Here is a 23,290-nt window from a genome sequence, read left to right as displayed (position 1 = left end):
TATTTTGTTTTGTTGTTTTGGTAATAGCCATTGTAATTGGTATGAAGGGGTATCTCACTGAGCTTTTCATTTGCATTTTCTGAATTACTAACAATATTGAGCATCTTTTCATATACTCATTGGCCATTTTTGTATCTTTTTGGAGAAATGTCTATTCAAATCTTTTGCTCATTTTTGGAGGTCATTTGGGGTTTTGTTTTGTTGTTGTTAAGCTGTATGAGTTCTTTATATATTCAGGTTATTAATCCTTTATCAGATGTATGATTTGCAAATATTTTCTCCCAAAATGTGGATTGTCTTTTCATCCTGTTAATAGCATCTTTGATACACAAAAGTTTTAAAAATTTGATAAAGTCTAATTTAACTATTTCCCCCTTTTTGGCTGTATTTTTGGAGTCATAGCTAAAAAATCACTGTCAAATCCAATGTCATGAAGATTTTCCCCCAAGTTTTCTTCTAGAAGTTTTATGGTTTCAGGTAATACTTTTAGTTCTTTAATCCATTTTGAAATAATATTTTATGTGTTGTAAGGTAAGGGTCCAACTTCCTTCTTTTAAATTGGTGGTTGTTCAACTGTTGTGATTTGGCTGTACTCATGAGAGAAAGTGAGCTTAGGGTTCTTCTACCCTGCCATCTTGTCTCCTGAATTTTCCAACTTCTTTCTTTTGCACCTGGATATCCAATTTTTGTAGTCCTGTTTTTGAAAAGACTGTCTTTTGCTATTGACATTCTTGTCAAAAATCATTTGACCATATATGTAAAGGATCATCTGTGGTCTCGTCTAGTCTATTAACCTGTATGTCTGTCTTTATGCCAGTATCACACTGTTGAAATTACTGTAACTTTGTAGTAAGTTTGAAATCAGGAAATATGACACCTCCAGCTTTGTTCTTTTTCAAGATTGTTTTGGCTAGTCAGAGTCCCTTGAAATTCCATATAAATTTTAGAATAGATTTTTTTTCTCTGTCTATAAACAGCAAGGTCCTAATGTATGCTGGAGTGGGTAGCTGTTTCCTTCTTCAGGGGATCTTCCTAACCCAGGGATCAAACCCATGTCTCCCGCATTGCAGGCAAATTCTTTACCAGCTGAGCCACCAGGGAAGCCCAGGAATACTGGATTGGGTAGCCTATCCCTTCCCCAGTGGATCTTCTTGACCCAGGAATCAAACCAGGGTCTCCTGCATTGCAGGTGGATTCTTTACCAACTGAGCTATCAGGGAAGTCATTGGGATTTTGATAGGGATTGCATTGAATCTGTAGATCAATCCTATACTTTAGGTAGTATTGATATCTTAACAATATTGTCTTTCAATTCATGAAAACAGGATGTCTTTCCATTTATTAGTGCATTCTTTCATTTCTTTCAGCAATGTTTTGTTGTTTTCAGTGTACAAGTCTTTCACCTGTATGGTTAAGTTTAATAGTAAATATTTTATCTTTTTTGATGCTATTAAAAGTGCAATTGTTTTTTAAATTTCCTTTTCAGATTGTTCAGTGTATAGAAACACAATTGATTTTTGTGTGATGATTTAAAATCCCATGACTCTTCTGACTTCATCTCTTTGTTCTAACAGATTTTCATTGTTTTATTCTTTGTGGATTCTCAGGTTTTCACTTATTTTTGAGTCTTTCTCTTCTCTCTTGCTCTCTTAGTCTTCTACATACAAATACTCACCAATTCATTTCAGTTTGTTTTGATTTCAAAATGTTTCTAATATTTGACATTTTCTTTAGTATCATTAAAATCCAGTGTGCTTGAATGAATATTTGTATCCACAACATCTAGGGCCATGTGTGAAGAAATTATTTTCTAAAATAATCCTCTTATCTCTCTTTCCCACTCATACTTCTAGGAGTTCCATGTAACAGTAGAGGCTCTAGCCTTCTTTCCTATCATCTCAGAGGCAGCACTGAAGCTTTGGGTTCAGGATAACTTAAGGTGGAAGCAGATATGCTGCTCACTAACTGTGTGACCATAGGCATGTAATGTAGACCCTCCTTGGAAACTGATGTTGATAATAATAATAATCTCAGAGGGTTGCTGGGAGGTATCTTAACCCATTTGGGCTGGTGTAACTAAATACTGCAGGCTGAGCAGCTTCTAAGCAACAAGAATGTATTGCTCATAGTTCTGGAGGCTGGGAAATCCAAGATTAAGGTGCCAGCGTGGTCACATTTTGGTGAGAACACTCCTGGTTCATAGCTGTGTCTTTCTGTGTCTTCACGTGGTAGAAGGGACTAAAGACCTCTTTTATAAGAGTACTAACCCATTCATAAGAACTCCACCCTCCCAAAGGCCCCTCCTTCTAACACTGTCTCATTGGTCCCCAACCTTTTTGGCACAAGGGACTGGTTTGTCAAAGACAGTTTTTCCATGGACCAGGGTGGGAGGAATGGTTTCAGGATAACGCAAGCAAATTAAATTTATTGTGCACATTATTGTTACAACATTGTCATATATAATGAAATAATTATATTACCATAATGCAGAATCTGACAGGAGTCTGAGCTCAGGCTGTAATGTGAATGATGGGGAGTGGCTGTAAACACAGATGAAGCTTTGCTTGCTTGCCTACCACTCACCTTCTGCTGCGTGGCTCAGTTCCTAACAGGCTATGGACCTAGGTACCAGTCTGTGGCCCAGTGGTTGGGGACCCGTGCACTATCGCATTGGGCATTATTATTCCAGCAAGTGAATTTCTGGAGAGCAACACAAACATTCAGACCATAGCAGAAGGCTTAAAAAGGATGATGAACGTAAAGCGCTTAGTGAAACACTCCCCTTTCACCTTCTCTCGTTCTCTAAAGCCACAGATAGGATCGATCTCCTGAATCCTCTTGTCTTTATTACTCCTTTGGCTCTTACCATTTATTACCTTTTACTGTTTATTATCTTTTTATGTGTATCTGTGTTATCTTCCTCACAAAATTTATAAATTCTCTAGAGGCTGAGAGTTTGTCTTTTTTCTTTTTCCCTTCTCCTGTGTTTGTGCCATGTTGCAATACAATGCCTTATACATGGTAAACGCTTAGTCAATATTTGCCTTTTAATTGTTTGACATAATGGAATCCTTTATTGCTTGGTTTCCATTTTATTTCACGGAGTTCCTCCCTCCACACTTTGATTTGTAAAAAGCTGACAACATTTAAAAATAGCAAACAAAAAAGTAATGAAGACATCACTATATCCTGGAAGACTGCGTATGTATCAACCAATATCTCTATCAAAAGTGGGAAAAACAAAGGTAGACTAGGGTTACCAGATAATATACCCAGTTAAATTTGAGTGTGAGATAAAAAAGAAATAATTTTTGTTAGTATAAGTATGTCCCATGTAATATTAGTTGTTTATCTGATATTAAAATTTAATTAGATGTCTTACATTTTTGTTTACTAAATATGACGACCCTACCATGAAGGCTTTAAGTTCTTTTTAAAAAAATTGTGAATAAGCATTATTCTATGTTGAAATGAGAATATTCCCATGTGCTTAAAAGAAATGTTTGGTTTAAAAAAAAAAAGTGTTTTATTTCAAAAGAATACAGCTTGAGACATCATTATGAAACAAACTTTAACTACAGCTGTGACCTTATGTGGACAAGATACGTGATGAAAAACTTAATGAAGAGTAACATTAACTGAAATATCAACACCCATTGCTTTTGAATATAAATGAAAACAGTGATGTTTCCATAAAATGCAACCCTATACTAAATAATGAATAGGTTGGGCTTCAAAATCTTTTATAGTGAGTGTATAAAATGATCATATTTGCATATCTAAGCCTTCTTGGAAATACTATTGCTCTACACGTTAAGACTTAGAACTTACAGGACAAATCTGGAGGAAAATTAGAATTATCAGTGGCATGAACAATGGACTGGTTCCAAATTGGGAAAGGAGTGTGTCAAGGTTGTATATTGTCATCTGCTCATTTAACTTATATGCAGAGTACATAAATGTGAAATGCTGGGCTGGATGAAGCACAAGCTGGAATCAAGATTGCTGGGAGAAATATCAATAACCTCAGATATGCAGATGACACCACCCTTATGGCAGAAAGCAAAGAGGAACTGAAGAGCCTCTTGATGAAAATAGAAGAGTGAAAAAGCTGGCTTAAAGCTCAACATTCAAAAAATGAAGATCATGGCATCCAGTCCCATCACTTCATGGCAAATAGATGGGGAAACAATGGAAACAGTGACAGACTTTGTTTTCTTGGGCTCCAAAATCACTGCAGATGGTGACTGCAGCCGTGAAATTAAGACACTTGCTCCTTGGAAGAAAAGCTATGACCAACCTAGACAGCATATTAAAAAGCAGAGACATTGTTTTGCCAACAAACGGCCATCTAGTCAAAGCTATGGTTTTTCCAATAGTCACGTATGGATGTGAGAGTTGGACTGTAAAGAAAGCTGAGTGCCGAAGAATTGATGCTTTTGAACTGTGGTGTTGGAGAAGACTCTTGAGAGTCCCTTGGACTGCAAAGAGATCCAACCAGTCCATCCTAAAGGAAATCAGTTCTGAATATTCACTAAAAGGACTGATGCTGAAGCTGAAGGTCCTAATACTTTGTTCACCTGGTGCGAAGAGCCAACTCATTGGAAAACACCATGATGCTGGGAAAAATTGAGGCAAGAGGAGAAGGGGACAACAGAGGATGAGATGGTTGAATGGCATCACTGACTTGATGGACATGAGTTTGAACAAGCTCCAGGAGTTGGTAGTGGACAGGAAAGCCTGGAGTGCTGCAGTCCATGGAGTTGCAAAGGGTCAGACACAACTGAGTGACTGAACTGAACTGTCCTATCACTACTTAGGTGAACATAAATATAAATTGTACCTGTCAGCTGTATTTATTCAAGATGTCAGTGAGAATTTTTGTAACATCGAAGAACTTTTGGACCTAGTCTTCATTTTGGTGCCACAGTAGAGTTTAATTTGTTTTTAAAAGTCATTACTCGTTTATTATATACTGATCAAAATGACTAAGAATACCTACAGTGTCCCTGGTGAGTCAGTGTTGCTTTAGACTTGTGACCCAACCAAATAGTTGCAACCAGTGTAGGTCAGTTCATCACATCCTCCCGCATGAACTGCTAGGTTCTACAAGGGGAAACATAAAGCTTGTCATGCATGTCGTAGCTTGCCTCAAGAGCTGGCTATTCTCCTACCGTCTGAACTTAGGCATTTCCCCAGTTTACTTGATTGTTTTGTTTTAGGAATCTGATCCATAATACAGTAGGTTATTATCCTCAAAGAAGGAAAGGAGTTTTCTTTTTCAATTCAACCATATTTAATGAAAACTTAATATGGAATGAGCTAGACAGACAAAATCAGGCTCTCATAAAGCTTGCATTCTAGTGACTGAAGTCACACAAAAGAAACAAATAATGAATGAACAAGGAAGATAAATAACTAAGAGATTTCCCTGGAGGTCCAGTGGTTAAGACTTCACCTCCCAATGCATGGGGTGCAGGTTTGATCCCTGATTGGGGAAGTAAGATCTCACATGCCCTGGGGCCAAAAACCCAAAACATCAAACATAAGCAATACTGTAATAAATTCAATTGAGACTTTAAAAAATGGTCCACAAAAAAAGATCCTTAAAAAATGAAGATAACTGAGATTGGTAAATGCTAGGCAGAGGGTTGAATGCGGGGGCGGGGGGTGATGTAAAAGAGAGCAACAGGGTGCCCTTTTAGGTTAGGGGATCAAGATAAGCCTACCTGAGGCAGTAGCAGCCATACAAAGATCTAGAAGAGTTCTAGAGCAAAGGGAGGGTGAAGGTCCTAAAACAGGATGAGCCTGGTATGCTCTGAAGGAAGATCAGTGTGATGAGAGAGAGGATGGTATAAGGCGAGGCTGCAGTTAGACAGAGGCCAGATTATGGAGGACTTTAAAAAAATGAGAATTTATTCTAAGTGTGATGGGAAGTCATGGGATTTTCCAATCAAAAAATAAATAAACATACAATATCATCATTCAAATAAAGGTAGTGTTTTAACAATGAGGAAAAGTTAAATACCTTGAAAGAAAATTAAGCAATGGATAAAATACTTTTAAAAATTAGCCTTAAAACCAAAGCATTGATTAAACCAAGATTTTCTCTGAAAAAATGAAGAATATTATCACCATCTATCTTTATTGAGAGAAATACTGTTAAAAATGATGTGTAAGTTTCAAAATGTGGCTGAACATTATGTGATAAATTAAAGGGTAGATTTTAATTTCAATTTGTATGAATGCTTAGTCTGAATGGATGTCATAAGTGAGAAAGATTCTTCACAAAGTGTAAGTAAAATGTAAAGTGTTAGTCGCTCAGTCATGTCTGACTCTTTGTGACCCCATGGACTGTAGCCCACTAGGCTCCCCTGTCCATTGAATTCTCCAGGCAAGAATACTGGAGTGGGTTGCCATTCCCTTCTTTAGGATATCTTCCTGACCCAGGAATCTAACCCAGTCTCCTGCATTATAGGTAAATTCATTTACTGGCTGAGCCAAGAGAGAGAGATCCAGATGCAAGAAGTGTATGGTTGGGTCTGATATAAGTCATGGGCTCTTTTTGCATTCCCATTAAGCAATTGTGCAAAGGTTTTTGCTAAAAATTTAGCTTAGTAATTCTCAATCCTCCCCGATGTCAAATAATTGTTCTTGGAAATGAACTGAAAATGAAAGGGTTTTTATATTTTTAACAAGTGGATTTTAAAATCCACTGAAAATCTACATTTGGAAGATTTAAAACCAGTTCTCAAGCATCCAGATAGGAGTACTTTTATTAGTGACACATAGCATTTTGGGAAGAAGAAAAAATATCATATTTGTATAACAATGGGAGTATTTCCAAAAGCCCATTTCCCTACTTTCTCTGTAGTATGAGCTTCTTTCTCAGTCATTGTTCAAATACTGTCTTTACCTTACGTAAAGATTCTGTGTGGTTGAAAGGTTTTTAGAAAATTGCAGGCAGCGTGCTACTGACAATAGTTTGCCATTACAAAAGGAGATGAGAAAATTTGGCCCAAGTCAAGGTGCCTTCAGGGAGCACCTGTGGGAGGCTGGTTGAAGCTGCAAGGTTAGTTTACACACAAGGACTTGACAAGATGCACCAAGCTTCCTAACACAGGCTGTCATACATCAGAGTGAAAAATTGAGCCTTCAAGAGCGGTCAGTGGCTGGGCCACAGCTTGAAGACACACAAGAAAGAAGGAGTCCATCAATTTACATTAAAACAAATAAAAGCAAATTGACAACAGAAAATATATTGCTTTATCTCTACATTTCCCTTTATCACTAATATGAAAGGGGTGGTCATAGGATGTTCCTTTAGTGTGTGCCTCTAAATAAACCCTGAGTGCTGACCTTTTGCAATTTCTTTTTCTCCTCAAGTTTGTGGTCAGTATTTATTTTAATATGATTTTGTCTGGACAAAAATATTCTGTAGGTGACCAAATGGTGGTATCTGGTCTAATTCTGCATCCCCTGGAGACAGCCCTGGTGCCGGGATGCTGACAAGTGGAGATGGTGACCCGGCTCCGGGGAGCAGTGGAAGGAAAGAACAGTAGCAGATCTTACCAGATCACTGTGGCGTCCATTCTACCTCGGGCCTGATTTGAAATAATGGCATTGTTACCACCAATTGATTCAGGGAAATGTGGTCTCAGCAGGTACTTAGAAGCAGGAAGAGGAGATAGAAAATAAGCCAACTGGAATAAAATGTGGTGGTTTGCCCACACCACAGATACCTCGATTTAAAAACTCTCAGTTTCACTTCTGTTACCAGGACTTTTATCAACGTACAAGTGAGAAATAATCAAATACGCTGAAATTTCAGAATATAGGATTTGCACGTGTTAGACCAAAATTTTTATCTCGTACCAAAAGTTTACTATACCGATACTTCGGTTTATTGTCTATAGGTTATTTGTGAGTCTGGTACTCTCCCAGCAAATTTAGGGATATCAAGGTCTCAGATGAGATAACTGATGAATTGATGTGCTTATCAGTTATTTATATAATTTTAACATTATAAAATTAACAAATGGCAAAGCATTAATCAAGTCAACGAACCTGATTTTAGAAGGAGGTTAAGACCTGAGTTGATCAGTTAATCACATTGAGTTAACAAAAAAGTGGAGCCAAAATACATGCTTAGGAAACCATTTGTCAAAAAATACCATAAGCCAAAGCCATTGAAAGGCCAGCATGCTGTTGCCGCTGCTAAGTCGCTTCAGTTGTGTCCAACTCTTTGTGATCCCATGGAGTGTAGCCCACTAGGCTCCTTTATCCAGGGGATTCTCCAGGCAAGAACACTGGAATGGGTTGCCATGCCCTCCTTCAGGGGATCTTCCCCACCCAGGGATTGAACACTTATCTCCTGCAGCTCCTGTATTGTATGTGGATTCTTTACTTCTGAGCCACCAGGGAAATGTGTGTGTGCACTGTCATCAGAGGAACACAGACAAAGGCTAAATTAGTATTTCAAAAGTTCAAATTATTCTTTTCCTCCTCTTGTGCAAGGGCTTCCCAGGTGGTGCTAGTCTATGGCGCTGCAAAGAGACAGACATGACTGAAGCAACTTAGCATGAACACTTATGCAAACACATGAAAGAGAAAAGGGAGGTGGAAAAATTTTTAAGTGTCTAAAAATGATAGTAAATGAAAGGGCATTTGGTTAATGGTAATGTATAATTTTTTCTTTCATAAACATGATTCTTCCTTAACCTTAAATGTTTAGGTTAGTATGAATATCTCTAAATTTGCAGTTGTTGAAATTTTAACAACAAAAACTGTGTTCATGCAAGGTAACTCCTTTTGAATGTCAAAAATAATCTTTGCCTGTAAGCATGTTCTTTGCCCCCTGGTGGTGAAATTCTTAGTGTTTAAATTTTTTTTTTTTTTTTTTTTTTTTTTTAAGTTAAAAGACTCATTATGGAGCCTTGGCACTAAAAATCCTTCTATGGTTTACAAAAAATAAGAGATTATATATTGAGGTGGAGAAAGATGAAGCTAGGCCAAAGGTCTGGTTAAAAAAAAGTGTTTTTTAATTGCTCCTATCTTACCATTTGGAACTAAGCTTCTCTTAATCTGTCTCTTTTTGCTTCCTTGTTGATTGCTAATTCAGTATATTTTAAAACACCACCTCCTTTTAATAAATTTAATAGTAAGCATTTATAAGGCTTGGAATTTCTAAGTATACTTTAATGCCTTCACTGTGTGGCATGTTGACCGAGGTGATCAGCAACTTTGTACTGTTTCCACTGTGTTTCAGTTTGGCATCACAAACAATATTAGGGCTCAACGGCAGAGTGCCAAAGCCGGGCTGTTCAGCCTAGAAGAATAGATGATGAAGAGGCCTGTTAAAATTTTCTTTTGCAGACTAATTGGTGCTTTTGTATATGAGGAAAATACAACAATTGCTGTGCTGGGGCTGAATTGAGGTGTCAGTAAGAGAGAATATCCTTCTTGGTTGGTTAGAGGAAAAAGGAGATAAACTCATTTTCAAATTAGAAAGTGATTCATGTGAGTTGATGGACACCTTTGAAAAATGAACGATAATCTTGGAATTGTGTCAGATGTTAGAAGAAAGAAATTTTTACATACAGTCTACTGAGGCACGTTCAAGTCTATGTAAAGGAAAAAACATCATTATCTGAAAAGACAGAGCTGTTTCAGGGAAAGACAATCACCAGTGAATCTTTAGTGACTTCATCAGTGAATGTGAGTGTTTTCCCTTCCTTTTGCGCATTTGGGTCACATGCTTCTAATTAGGTATCTATTGTATGTCCGTAAGCCGAATTTAGTAGGAAAATCACAAATAATACATTTTATGGAGTTGAATCAGAAAAAGGAAACTGGCTTTGAGGACTAGTCATTATTTTGTAAAGGTGGTCTTGTTTCTCACCATCTGGGGCAGATAAGTGATTGCATACACTTCCGGTGAAGTGGGCCTTCGCAGCCTAAGTTTAATAACAAATGACTAAAGACAAAATTTTGGAGAAGGCAATGGCACCCCACTCCAGTACTCTTGCCTGGAAAATCCCATGGACCGAGGAGCCTGGTGGGCTGCAGTCCTTGTGGTCGCTAAGGGTTGGACACGACTGAGCAACTTCACTTTCACTTTTCACTTTCATGCATTGGAGAAGGAAATGGCAACCCACTCCAGTGTTCTTGCCTGGAGAATCCCAGGAATGGGGGAGCCTGGTGGGCTGCCGTCTATGGGGTCGCACAGAGTCGGACACGACTGACGTGACTTAGCAGCAGACAAAATTTAAACATTTAAGAATAGATAAGCTTTATTTATTGGAGAAGGCAATGGCACCCCACTCCAGTACTCTTGCCTGGAAAATCCCATGGACGGAGGAGCCTGGTAGGCTACAGTCCATGGGGTCGCTAAGTCGGACATGACTGAGCAACTTCATTTTCACTTTTCACTTTCATGCATTGGAGAAGGAAATGGCACCCCACTCCAGTGTTCTTGCCTGGAGAATCCCAGGGACAGGGGAGCCTGGTGGGCTGCCGTCTATGGGGTCGCACAGAGTCGGACACGACTGAAGCGACTTAGCAGACTTAGCAGAAGCTTTATTTATGGAGCCCTTAATACAAGGTAGGTGGAAGTGAAAGTGAAAATCACTCAGTCATGTCCCACTCTTTGCGACCCCATGGACAATACAGTCCATGGAATTCTCCAGGCCAGAATACTGGAGTGGGTAGCCTTTCCCTTCTCCAGGGAATCTTGCCAACCCAGGGATCAAACCCAGGTCTCCCGCATTGCAGGCAGATTCTTTACCAGCTGGGCCACAAGGGAAGCCCAGAGACTTTCCATAATCATAAAGGTAATTTTTAAATAGCAATTTTTAAATGCACGCATGCTCGGTTGTGTCCAGTTCTTTGGGACGCTATGGACTATAGCCCACCAGGCTTCTCTGTCCATGGGATTCTCCAGGCAAGAATACTGGAATGTGTTGTCATGTCCTTCTCCAAGGGATCTTCCTGACCCAGGGATCGAACCCGTGTCTCCTGCAGCTCCCGCGTTCCAAGTGGATTCTTTACCACTGAGTCACCAGGGAAACCCAGCAATTACTATATACCAGGCTCTAATTATCCCCCTTAACTCTTACAACAATTTTGGTAGTATTTTATGGTTTTGGTAGTATCCTTTGTTTTTTAGTTGATTTATTTATTTCTGACTGTGCTGGGTCTTCATTGCTGTGGGGGCTTTTCTCTAGCTGCAGTGCGCTGGCTTCTCATTGCAGCGACTTCTTTTGTTGCAGAACATGGGCCCTAGGGGCCCAGCAGTTGCGGCTCCCAGGCTCTAAAGTGCAGATTCAGTGGTTGTGACACACAGGCTTAGTTGCCCCAAGGCATGTGGGATCTTCCTGGATCAAGGATTGAATTTGTGTCACTGAGCCACCAGGGAACCCTGATGTTGGTAGTACTATTATTCTAATTTTTCAGAGGAGGAAACTGAAACACAGAGGTCACCCGGTTTGTAAGTAGTAGAGTCAGAATCCAAACTGAATCAATTTTGGCTCTGAAATCTGTATTCATATGCACAATGAGATTATTTGAGTAAACAGTACATTATCCAGAAAAGTAAAATCCATAGTGTCAATATAATAGAAATATGTTTATTATTTATAACATGAAGAAACATCTGTATTTATTTATGAGGACCTTCAAAAGATTAAAATTCAGTACTGGAATAAAAAGGGATTATTTTCAAGGAGGTTCTTCCCCAAAATACTATTTTTCTAACCTTTGTCAATTCAGTGTAAGACTGTGAATGCTGTTTGGGTAAATAAATTACTGAGTGAAAATAATGTTCCATTAGAGAACAATGATATCTTAAAACTTTAAGTGCATGTATTTGAGAAATAGCCAATAGGTGGGCAAAAGAGAAAATTTCAAAATTTAATGACAGCCAGGCATTTCAAAATCATAGGATTTAGAAATGGTTATTTTAAGTGAGATTTGGATTTTTGCTGTTATAAGTATTATATTCAAGTTTGTTTGATGTAGTTAAATTGGATCTTGCCCCAAAGTGAGGGATAGACCACCTCTTTAAGCCCCACTGGTCTATGAAATTACCAATGATGTTTCCTGTTGCCACCTGGTAAGGTGTGGTCATTTTGATGTTCAAGTTCATGTATCATAAGATCAAAACTTTTTTGATCACCCTCTGTGTGGATAACCATCCAACACTCTAGGTGCTTCCTGCTTCCCCATTCCCATGTGTGTGTTAGTCACTCAGTCATGTCTGACTCTGCCATCCCATGGACTGTAGCCTGCCAGGCTCCTCTGTCCATGGGATTCTGCAGGCAAGAATACTGGACTGGGTTGCCATTCATTACCAGTGGTATTGAATATATTCTTCGAAAGCTTCTTGGCCACACACTATCATGATCACACATTGAACCTTGAAAATACCAGAACCTACAAACTGATAAAATTAAAAAAAAAATCTTCATATAAGGGTTGATATAAGTCCAGCTGACTCGCAAAAGTGTCATGTTGAAAATAATTAGGTGTCCTTATTCAAACTTACTCTTTGGTTTACTTTTTGTTTACTCTTTGGTTATTTATGTAACCCGTAATGTTGAACATTTGGCTCACTAATTTTCTGCCTTCCTTCTTTAAGACATTTAAGGCTAAAAATGGTCTTTGAAGTTATTGCCTTCAGTACATCCCACAACTTTTCTATAGTTTCACTATGATATACTTAGGCATGATTTTTTGTTTGTTTGTTTATTTGCTTTGCATTTATCCTACTTGGGGTTTGCTAAGTTTATTGTATCTTTCTTTTTCTTTTTTAAACAGCCTTATTGAGATATAATTGGCAAACCACACAATTCATCCATTTAAAGTATACAAGTCAAAGTTTTTTAGTATATTCTCAAGGATATGCAACCACCACCACAATCTAATTTTAGGATATTAACATACCCCTAAAAAATTCCATATTCATCAGTAGACAATCCCCAAGCTTCTCCACTTCTAGTCGTCAGTAACCAATAACCTACATTCTGCCTTCGTGGTAGTAGTTTAGTGGCTAAGTTGTGTCTGACTCTTTGCCAATCCATGGACTGTAGCCTGCCAGGCTCCTCTGTCCATGGGATTTCCCAGGCAAGAATACTGGAGTGGGTTGCTATTCCCTTCTCCAAAGGATCTTCCCTGACCCAGGAATCGAACCTGGGTCTACTGCATTGCAGGCAGATTCTTTACCAACTGAGCTACAAGGGAAGCTTGAAAGTTTGCCTATTCTGAATATTTCATATAAATGGAATCTTACATGGTCTTCTATGTTTGGTGTCTTTCACTTGGCATAATATTTTCAAGGCTCGTCCATGTTGCAGCGTGTATCAGTATTTTCTTTGTTTAGTTGCCAAATAATATTCCATTGTATGGATGTACCCCATTTGTTTATTCATTCATCAGTTGAATGGACATTAAGTTTGTTTGCAACTTTTTGGTATGAATAATGCTGCTATGATCATTTGTATACAAGTTTTATGCTTTTATTTTTTCTGTGTGTATATACCTAGGAGTGGAATTGCTGGGTCATATAATAACTGTATATTTAGTTTTTGAGATACTGCCAAACTGTTTTCCCAAGGGGCTGCATCATTTTGCATTTTCACCAGCAATATATGAGGGTTCCAATTTGTATGTCTTCACTAACTTCTTTTTTGTCTCTCTTTTTAATTATTGCCATCATCATGGCTATAAAGTGGTATCTCTTTGTAGTTTTGATTTACGTTTTCCTGATGGCTAATGATGTTGCGCATCTTTTGTGTACTTACTCGCTTTTTGTATATCGTCTTTGGAGAAATCCATTGCCCATTTAAAAAAATATTGAGTAGAAAGAATTCTTTGCATTTTCTAGATGTAAGTCCCTTATCAGGTATATGATTTGCAAATATTTCTACCATTATCTTGGATGTCATTTCATTTTCTTGATGGTGTTGTTTGTGACACAAAAGTTTTAAATATCTATGTAGTTCAAATTATGTTTTCCTCCATCATGTGCTTTTGCTGTCATATCTAAGGGACCACTGGCTAACCCAAAGTCACTAAGATTTACCCTTATTTTTTAAAAAAAGAGTTTTATAATTTTAGCTTTTATCTTTGGGTCTATGATCTATTTTGAGTTAATTTCTTTTTTATGTTTGGTTTCATGTCTTTCATTGGTTTTGCAAAATTCTTGTCCATTGTTTGTATAATTATTTCTTCTGTTTCATTCTCTCTCTCCTCTTTTTCTAGGACCCTAGTTATATGTGTTTTGATTTCTTCACTATGTCCCACATGTCTTTTAAGCTCTGTTCTCTTTCTGTCCTTTTTTCTCTCTGTGCCTCAGTTTGGGTATTTTTTCTTGACCTGTCCTCAAATTCATTAATCCTCTGTTCTGCTGTGTCCAATACGCTATTAGACCCACCAAGTTTTTTTTATTTCAGATAGTATACTTTGAGATTTTCCTTTTTATGAATTCAGTTTATCTGTTAAAATTCTGCATCTTCAAATCCATTCTGTACACTTTTTCTTTTATTTTATAACCTATCTATCTATTTTATAATAGAAATTTTAAAGTCCTTATCTGGACTCCAGTAGCTGGCTTACTGTAGGTCTTCTATTATCTACTTTTTTCTCTTCATATTGGTCAAATTTCTCTATTTGTCTCAAATCTCATAATTTTTTAGTCATATACCAGACTTTTATATTTAAAAAATAGGCAATAAAGATGATGATATTTGCCCCTACAGATGAAAATAGACAAATGGAGGGAGGATCAGGGATTGAACTGGGTTGGGATTGGGTTAGAGTTTTGGTAAGACTCACTCAACTTCTGGTTTCTCTGTTTCTTAGGTGTGATTCCTCCGGGATTTTGATAAGACAGCCTGCAAGGTTTCTATCTCCTCAGCCCAGCAGTTTTAGTTCTGCTTTTCAGAAGTTTTAAACTTAGATCTTTATCCTCCTACTCATACAACTTCAGAACTTTTGCAGATGTCTTGAGGGGGAAGACTACTTGTGTATATGAAGCAGGCTCCCCTTTTTAGGCAGAGTTCATTTTGCATGCACTGGTAGAATGTGGGGAAATTTCACGCCTCCTACCCTTCAGTCCTTTGGGCTTCTGCACTACCCCAGGACTCAGCAAATGTTCTGTGGGAAAGCTGGCTGGAAGTCTGAGGCTCCTCTCTAAGTCTCCAATCCATTACACAACTCACATGACCGTTAAATATTTCACTGGCTTCTCTCTTCCTGTGTACACTGCCTCCACCTAGACGAAGCTTCATCAGTCAATGCCCAGGATCATTAAATGTCACCAGATAAGAAAGCAGCTGTCCATTGGGAGCTCACTTAGTTCTGGCATCAGCAAATGATTCATTCAGTTGCATTGTCCTTTAGGGCAGGGGTTCCCAAGCCACAGGAACAAGGCCGCACAACAGGAGGTAGGTGGGTGAAACTGAAACCATTGCCACCGCCCCCTCCCCCACTCCCGGCCCCTGTCTGGAAAAACTGTCTTCCACAAAACTGGTCCCTGGTGCCAAAAAGTTTGGGAATTGCTGCTCTAGAGGACAAGACAGAACATGTGAATGTGCCAAACTAGAAGTCTAAATGTGAATATCACTGTGGTCTCTGCAGAGACCTAGACCAGAACCACAGCATTTCAGAGTGGACCAGTGCTCTTGGAACTGAGTAGGAAGAAGCTGGAAGCTTCTGGAAGAGCAAAACGTCATGGCAGTGAGAAACAGTAACAGTGTTGTACTGAACAGACTTCAGTTCTACTTCAGCTTGGCCTTGGAAAGAGAACCATTCCTTTTAGCGGGAGGAAGTCCTTGGGGTTCTTGGACAACATAAGAATAGAGCTCAGGAGGGAAATATCAGATTGCTAAAATATCAGTGGCAATATGGCACCAGTTTCAAATGTTATATTGCACTTAGTTTAATGGTCAAATTAGGAGAAAAGATGAATGTCGGGATATTACGTAAAAGTAGTGCTAAGATTATTGCTCTCATTTTTTCATTTTACTCATTGAATAAACAGTAAGATAACTTTAGAGACTTGGTAAAGTTGCCTTTCACGTTAAGAAAACTGATCTATCAAAAATCAAACTAAAAAACTGTACGGGGAGAAATGAAGGTGGGGAGGCATTCACAGGATTCAGTTCAACTAATTGAATGCTGCTGCTGCTAAGTCACTTCAGTCGTGTCCGACTCTGTGCGACCCCAGAGACGGCAGCCCACCAGGCTCCCATCTCTGGGATTCTCCAGGCAAGAACACTGGAGTGGGATGCCATTTCCTTCTCCAAGGCCTGAAAGTGAAAAGTGAAAGTGAAGTTGCTTAGTCGTGTCTGACTCTTCGCGACCCCATTGACTGCAGGCTCCACCGTCCATGGGATTTTCCAGGCAAGAGTACTACTAGAGTGGGGTGCCATTGCCTTCTCCTAATTGAATGCTAGCATATGTTATGTATTGTGCTCAGTACTGGGGAGAAACAGAAAAGGTGATATCCCTTGCTATGGACTGAATGTTTGTGTCCTACCCGAATTCCTATGTTGATGTCCTAACTCCCTATGTGATGGTATTTGAGGTGCAATCTTTGGGAGGTAATTAGGTTTAGCTGAGGTCATGATGGTGGAGCCCAAGCTGTGGGGTTCAGTTCAGTTCAGTCACTCAGTCATGTCCGACTCTTTGTGACCCCATGGACTGCAGCACGTCAGACCTCCCTGACCATCACCAACTCCTGAAGCTTGCTCAAACTCATGTCCATCGAGTCAGTGATGCCATCCAACCATCTCATCCTCTGTCATCCCCTTCTCCTCCTGCCTTCAGTCTTTCCCAGAATCAGGGTCTTTTCTGATGAGTCGTTTCTTTGCATCAGGTGGCCAAAGTATTGGAATTTCAGCTTCAACATAAGTCCTTCTAATGAATATTCAGGACTGATTTCCTTTAGGATGGATTGGTTGGATCTCCTTGCAGTCCAAGGGACTCTCAAGAGTCTTCTCCAACACCACAGTCCAAAAGCATCAATTCTTCAGCGCTCAGGTTTCTTTATAGTCCAACTCTCACACATGACTACTGGAAAAACCATAGCTTTGACTAGACAGACCTTTGTTGGCAAAGTAATGTTTCTGCTTTCTAACAGGCTGTCTAGTTTGGTCATAGCTTTTCTTTCAACGAGCAAGCGACTTTTAATTTCATGGCTGCAGTCACCATCTGCAGTGATTCTGGAGCCCAAGAAAATAAATCTCTCACTGTTTCCATTGTTTCCCCATCTATTTGTCATGAAGTGATGGGACTGGATGCCATGATCTTCGTTTTTTGAATGTTGAGGTTTAAGCCAACTTTTTCACTCTCTTCTTTCACTTTCATCAAGAGGCTCTTTAGTTCTTTGCTTTCTGCATAAGAGGAAACACTAGATCTCTGTCCCCCTCCCCCACACTGCCACCATGTGAAGGTATAAGAAAGAAGTCCTCTGAAACCTGGAAGAGGGTTCTCACCAGAACTTGACCATGCTGACATCCAGTTTGTGGTATATTGAGCAGCCTTTGAAGAGGGTTTGAGCAGCCCTTGAGTACTAAGATACCCCTGTTCTTGTATCTTTGAAAGTTAAGCCTCACAATGAATTTAAAATAGGATTAATTCAAGCATTATATTGTATTATTTTTAAGCATTCATAACTATTTAAAAATATTTTTTAAACTCTACAGTAATAAAAGGATTTGAGTAAGATTTACCTCCTGGATACTGTTCTTCTAATCTCTGTCAAACACAACACTTTTTACTATGAAAGTTTTATTATTATCCTATTGAGCTTAATTCAACTGGTGGGATCCAAAATGAGAAAAAGGAGATCAAACTCTCAAAACTGCTAAAGCATCCTGAGTTATACAAGGATTTATTTGTTCCCTTCTACTTCCTCAGCAAGAGTAGGGAGTCAGGGAGGAGAAATGTGAGAAAGCTAAGAAGAAAATAAGCTTCACACAAAAGAAAGCAATAGTGGTGAGGGGATAAAAAGAATAGGAAATGAGACATTGGTGGGAAAGAGAGACGGTTTTTAGCTTAAATGTCTTTAATAATAGACGTCAACTGGGAAAAGAGCACCAATTGTAAATGGGCTAACGTCGATCAGCTTCACTTACCCTTAAGATTTTGAATGTCATGTTTATTACTTTCTACCTGCTTGTCTATTTTGTAGTAGTATGCCTGTAAATATTATTTCATTATTAGAAGTATACTTTTTGTCTTGGTTCAAATTTTATCTCTTCTTCACCTCTCTTAAAAGGAAACTTTAGACTCCTCACTAGATTTGCCCGTTTCAAGCCCTGGGTTCAATTCCTCCTGTATTTTGGGGGATGGAATAATGAAATGTATGAAACAGAGGCTGTAATCAAAAATTCAGTTTTCAAATATGCTTTTAGTTTTCAATATCTGGGGGAGGATAAGAAGGTAGCTGTTTCACGGATGCGTGGGACGTTCCAGATAGATGCGCGATGTCTGTAACTGTTCACGTCCCTTAATCTGTGCCAATAGCCGTATGGCTCCGCGGAGAGCAGCGGTTTGCTGAGGCCCAGGTCTGGGGCTCCGGCTACCCTACTTCCGGCCCCGCCTCCTCTCCCGCGGTTGCTAGGAGACGTGATGTCACCGGAAGCGAGGCCTGGGATAGGCTGAGGCGAGGGGAAGCCTCTCCCCCTTTCGCCGAGCTACCTAAACGCCCGGCGCTGGCTCGCCAGCTGTTTGTAGGCCTGGGTAAAGGGTGAGGGTCCGTGGAGGGTAGGGCCGCCCGCGGCTCCGTCCGCGCTCTCACTGGACGAAGCGTCCGCCGTCTTCCGCCGCCCCTGCCTTCTGTCCAGGACCGGGCGCTGGGCGGGAGACTCCGGGGCGGCTGCCCGTGCTTCTGACTGACAAGCAGTGTTCCCACTGTCTGCTCTGCCCGCCACGTCCCCGGGTCTCGGCCGACGGCTCTGCGCGGCGGCTGACCTCTCCGAGCCCGGCGCGATGACAGCGCCCTGCTCCCGGCTGGCCCGGCTTCCTCCGCGCCGCCGGCCGGGACTCGTGCCGTTCCCACCGCCGCGGCCGCCGCTGCCGCTGCTGCTGCTGCTGCTGCTGCTGGCGGCCGCGGGGCCGGCGCACGGCTGGGAGAGCGGAGACCTGGAGTTATTTGACTTGGTGGAGGAGGTGCAGCTCAACTTCTACCAGTTCCTCGGGGTGCAGCAGGTAAGTGGGGCCGCCCGCTCGCTCGAAGGCTGCATCTCTTGGGCAGAAACGTGCAGGTCGGGGCGGAAAGGAGGGGGTGGGGCGGGCTCTGACCAGGTTTTCTCCGAGGGAGCCGGGCTCGCGGGGCAAAACTTGGTCGTCCTGGGCTCGGCTGCCGTCCTCTGTCCGATTGACCACGGTCTTCTAACCTGCCTCAGAGGGAACGGCCTGCCTTCCCCAGTCCCTCACCGCCCGGGTTCCCTTCTCAAGTTCCGGTCTCCGTGACAGGCTGGACGGTGCCACCAGCCTGGGGTGAGGATCCCTTCTCTTTCCTCTGCCATTCTCGGGGAGATCCTTGCACCCTGCTGTGGTGCAGGAAGGAGGAGTGGTGGGGGTAGATCTTTGACTCTTAAACCCCTTCTCTTCCTGCCTCTCTGGTTGTGGAAAGGTAGTCGTGTCTCCCTGTAAATTTTCACCTTCCCAGTTACCCTTATCCTTTTAAGAGCCTCCTTTCCTGTCTTTCCGGAAAGGTAGGAATGCCTTTTAGTTGGCGTCTGGGTTGCAGAAGTTTTTCTCGCACTGTACTTTGTAATGTGTGTAGCCTGTTGGATTAGGCATTCGTAGCCCCGTTTAGAAATCTGCAGGAGCTTGAAGCCTCTACCGTGTTGTTCTGGAAGTCGGAGAAGGAGCCATCAAGTGCTGGGGCAGTAGAGACACTTGGGGTGCTCCAGGAAGAGGAGCTCAGCCAGTAGCACAGGATCGTTTTCTTTTTCTTTTCGTTTCCTTTCCTTCTTCAGCTCGACTTGAACTTGTCCTTTTTTTTTTTTTTTTCTGATTGCTTTCACTCTGGGAGTGCTGAATGACTCTTACTGAGAGGATGCCATTTCACTGGTTTAACGATTATGCAGTGAAAGAATTTGAGACCTTCTGATTGAGCCCTTCATAAAAATGCTTTGAATAGTAAGGGGGCAAAAAGGTTTTAATGTTTACCCACAACTGTTATTCAGGGCACGCTTGTCGTGACCAGAGGTGAAATGTACATTTCGCCCCAACAGGTTATCATAAATGTGTGTGAACTGTTGAGCTTAACACCAAATGGAAATTTACTTTTCAATTAAATATAAATGAATATAAAAATGCTGTTGCTGCGGCACCATGACTTTAACGAGTTTCAATTTTGTAAGAGTTATGAAGTAATTTAAACATTGCACACTTAAAATTCTTACATGCAAACAATTTCGTGTTGTCTGTATTCATTATTTTAATCTGGGCCACTTACTGCTAGTTAGAGACAAAGTGTACCTTATTTCAAAGTAAATAGTGATGCAATATGTGTAAGAATCATTAGTGAAATATAACTCTGAAGACTCTTAAGAACGCCTTTAATACTGAGAATATTTTTTATTAGAATTTACCTAAATTGATTAAATTCTGTAGGTAGAGTCTCACGCTTAACCTATCCAAAGATTTTGAAAGATATTTTCTAGTTACTCAAGGAAACCTTTTAAGAGCCCCTTTAAGAGGATATAGAAACTTAGTAGCAGTGGTTTGAATTTTAGATATGTGATCTAGCTTGCATGTGAAGTCTCTCATAGAATTTTCATTTATAAATTCATGCAGTTAAATTTGCAGTTAATTAGGTAATGTGGACAACCAGAGCATTTAACTATATGGGCGAAGATGGGAAAATAAGCATAGATAATTGAGAAGATTCCATGTGGAGGTAGAAGTTGAGTAGAAGGATCCAGAAAATTGTTTTCATCTGTGTTTCTCTACCCAGTTGTTTTGAAATTGAAAAGAATGCAGAAGAAACTTTATTTTAACTAAGCAAAGACCCTGATTGAAACAGGTTCTTTACGTTGACTCCTAATTTTCTTGGAAGACTTTCAGGAGACCAAATATTTGGTAGAGACAAATGCAGCCTGTCTTAGGTCTATAATGTGTAATTTTCAGGCCAGAGACAGCCAATCTCTTTTGCCTCGCCAGACATGAGGAACCAGAGCTAAGTAGGTAGGTTACTCAGAAGTGGTGACCAGGCTCTATCCATTTAATCAGTTTGGTCGTCATTCATTCAACAGAGAGTTAGTTCATGTCTACTAAATTTTAAGCACTGGGAATTGGCCAGTATATAAAATAAAACCCCTGAACTCAAACAAAACTCACATTTTGGTAAGGGGAAACAGTAAACAACCAAACAAGTAAATATAAATGTCAGATGCTCAGAAAAGGCCTCAGAAGGAAGTAAGGGAATGAGCCATGTGGATAAATGCATTCAAGGAAGGCAACCAATTAAATGCAGAGCTCTTGGAGCTTGCTTAGTATTTGAGGAATGACTTGTCAGCCAGTGTGGCTGGAGCAGGGTATATGGTGAGGACAGCAGTAGGTGAGATTAGAGTCATGGCTGGTCAGGGGACAAACTCCTAGGGCTTCGAACATCATTATAAGGACTTTGGCTATTATAAGTAACTTGGGGATGGAGTGGGGGATTGAACAGAAGAGGTACATGATTTAACTTAAATTTCAAGGTGATCACTTCATTGAGTTGGAGATTATATGTATGTTGTTAATTATTGGATAATTGTGTAAAATATAGACTGTACCTATGTGGTGCAAAGTGGTCAGATTCTGGATATAATTCAAACATAGAGTTGACAGGATTTTGCTGATTGTTTGCATGTAAAATGGGGGGGAGTACTGATAAGTTGAAGATAATTGGAAAGCTTTTTCTAAACCTCAGGAAGTCAATAAATATTTTGTCTAATTGCACTTGTCGCTTTTGGAGATGGAGAATCTGGGAATAGAAGTAGGTATGGTTTTGGGGAAAAATCAGTAATTGAGTTTTGGTCATGCTAAATTTGAGGCGTCTAATAAACTTTCAGGTTGAGGTGGTGTGTAGGCAGTTGGGTATCCAAGTCTGGAGTTGTAAGAAGGATTTGGCCTGTAGTTAATAAATTAAGGAGTCCCTGGCACTTTGTAGGTAAGTTAAAGTCACAAAACCAGGTAAGTTCACCAGGGATGTGTGTGCTAAGTTGCTTCAGTTTGTGTCCGACACTGTGCAACCCAATGGACTGTAGCCTGCCAGGTTCCTCTGTCCATGGGATTCTCCAGGCAAGAATATTGGTGCAGGTTGCCATTTCCTTCTCCAGGGGATCTTCCTGACCCAGGGATCGTCTCCTGCATTGCCAGGCAGGTTCTTTGCCACTAGTGTCACCAGGGGAGTGAAGGTAAAAAAAGAGAAAAGAGGGATCTGGGAGCTGGACCATGAGGGGAACCAGCAAAGGAAATGGAGACGGAACAGCCAGTGAAGTCGGAGGCAAACCAAGAAAAGATCGTCTTTTTTCATTCAGTTGGAGAAAGTATTTTAAAGAGAAGAAAGCGATCAGCTGGGTTAAATGCTGATGGTAGTTCAAATAAGATGACCTCTAGATGTTGAACTGAACAGCGTGGAGGTCATTAGCTACCTCTGCTAAAGCTGTTTCAGTGGTGTGATGAGATCAGTAGATTAGTTGATTGGGGTAAGGAGAGAAGAACAGGGCCGAGTTGGAGACAACTGATAGAAAAATCTTTTTGCAATCTCCATACCCTGAACTAAACGCCAGGGATGATTAGAGGCTGAATGTGGTGTTCATTTTATCCTCTTTTCCACCAGCTCTGAAGTAACTTGCTCAATCACTCCCTAAAATCTATAATTGGAATAATCAGTGCCTTTTAAGAACTTGAACCAAACCATTTACTCACTTATGACCTTGTGAAGTTAGTTGCCTCATTTTTAGGACAAACGGTATTTTCTTTATTTACTTCATAGCAGACACTTAAATATTTACTGAAAGAAAAATATAAACATGGTAACTAAAACTAAACAGTAATTCACTGAATAAGTAATTGCTTGACAGTTTTTATATAATGGGTTATATTTATTAATATATGACCTTTTATTGCTCTCATAAAGCAAAGGAATTCCTTTCAATGTATTCCTAGGTTTCAAGTTGGTTCTAAAAGATTTCACAGGGATTCCAGAAGTTTTTAGTGGAGGGATGTTTGCAGGTGACATGCCAGAGGCTCACTGTATTTTAGAATGACTTTAATTGTCCACAAGGCT

At 40.2% G+C, this 23,290-nt stretch overlaps 1 protein-coding gene across 1 annotated transcript in view; it reads left to right on the top strand.

Annotated features, from left to right (window-relative positions):
* The first annotated feature begins 18,707 nt into the window (after window positions 1-18,707).
* DNAJC1 (DnaJ heat shock protein family (Hsp40) member C1) overlaps window positions 18,708-23,290 on the top strand; it is a 190,381-nt gene continuing 185,798 nt past the window's right edge. Inside the window, exon 1 of the mRNA XM_052651016.1 lies at window positions 18,708-19,212. Within this exon, the coding sequence (XP_052506976.1) occupies window positions 18,994-19,212 (219 nt within the window). The 5' untranslated portion in view covers window positions 18,708-18,993. The remainder of the gene's footprint in view (window positions 19,213-23,290) is intronic.

Source organism: Budorcas taxicolor, chromosome 13, assembly GCF_023091745.1.
Source record: "Budorcas taxicolor isolate Tak-1 chromosome 13, Takin1.1, whole genome shotgun sequence".
In the NCBI taxonomy this organism is placed as follows: domain Eukaryota; kingdom Metazoa; phylum Chordata; class Mammalia; order Artiodactyla; family Bovidae; genus Budorcas; species Budorcas taxicolor.
Note: the sequence above shows the minus strand (reverse complement) of the source record. Positions and strands in the feature narration are given on the sequence as shown.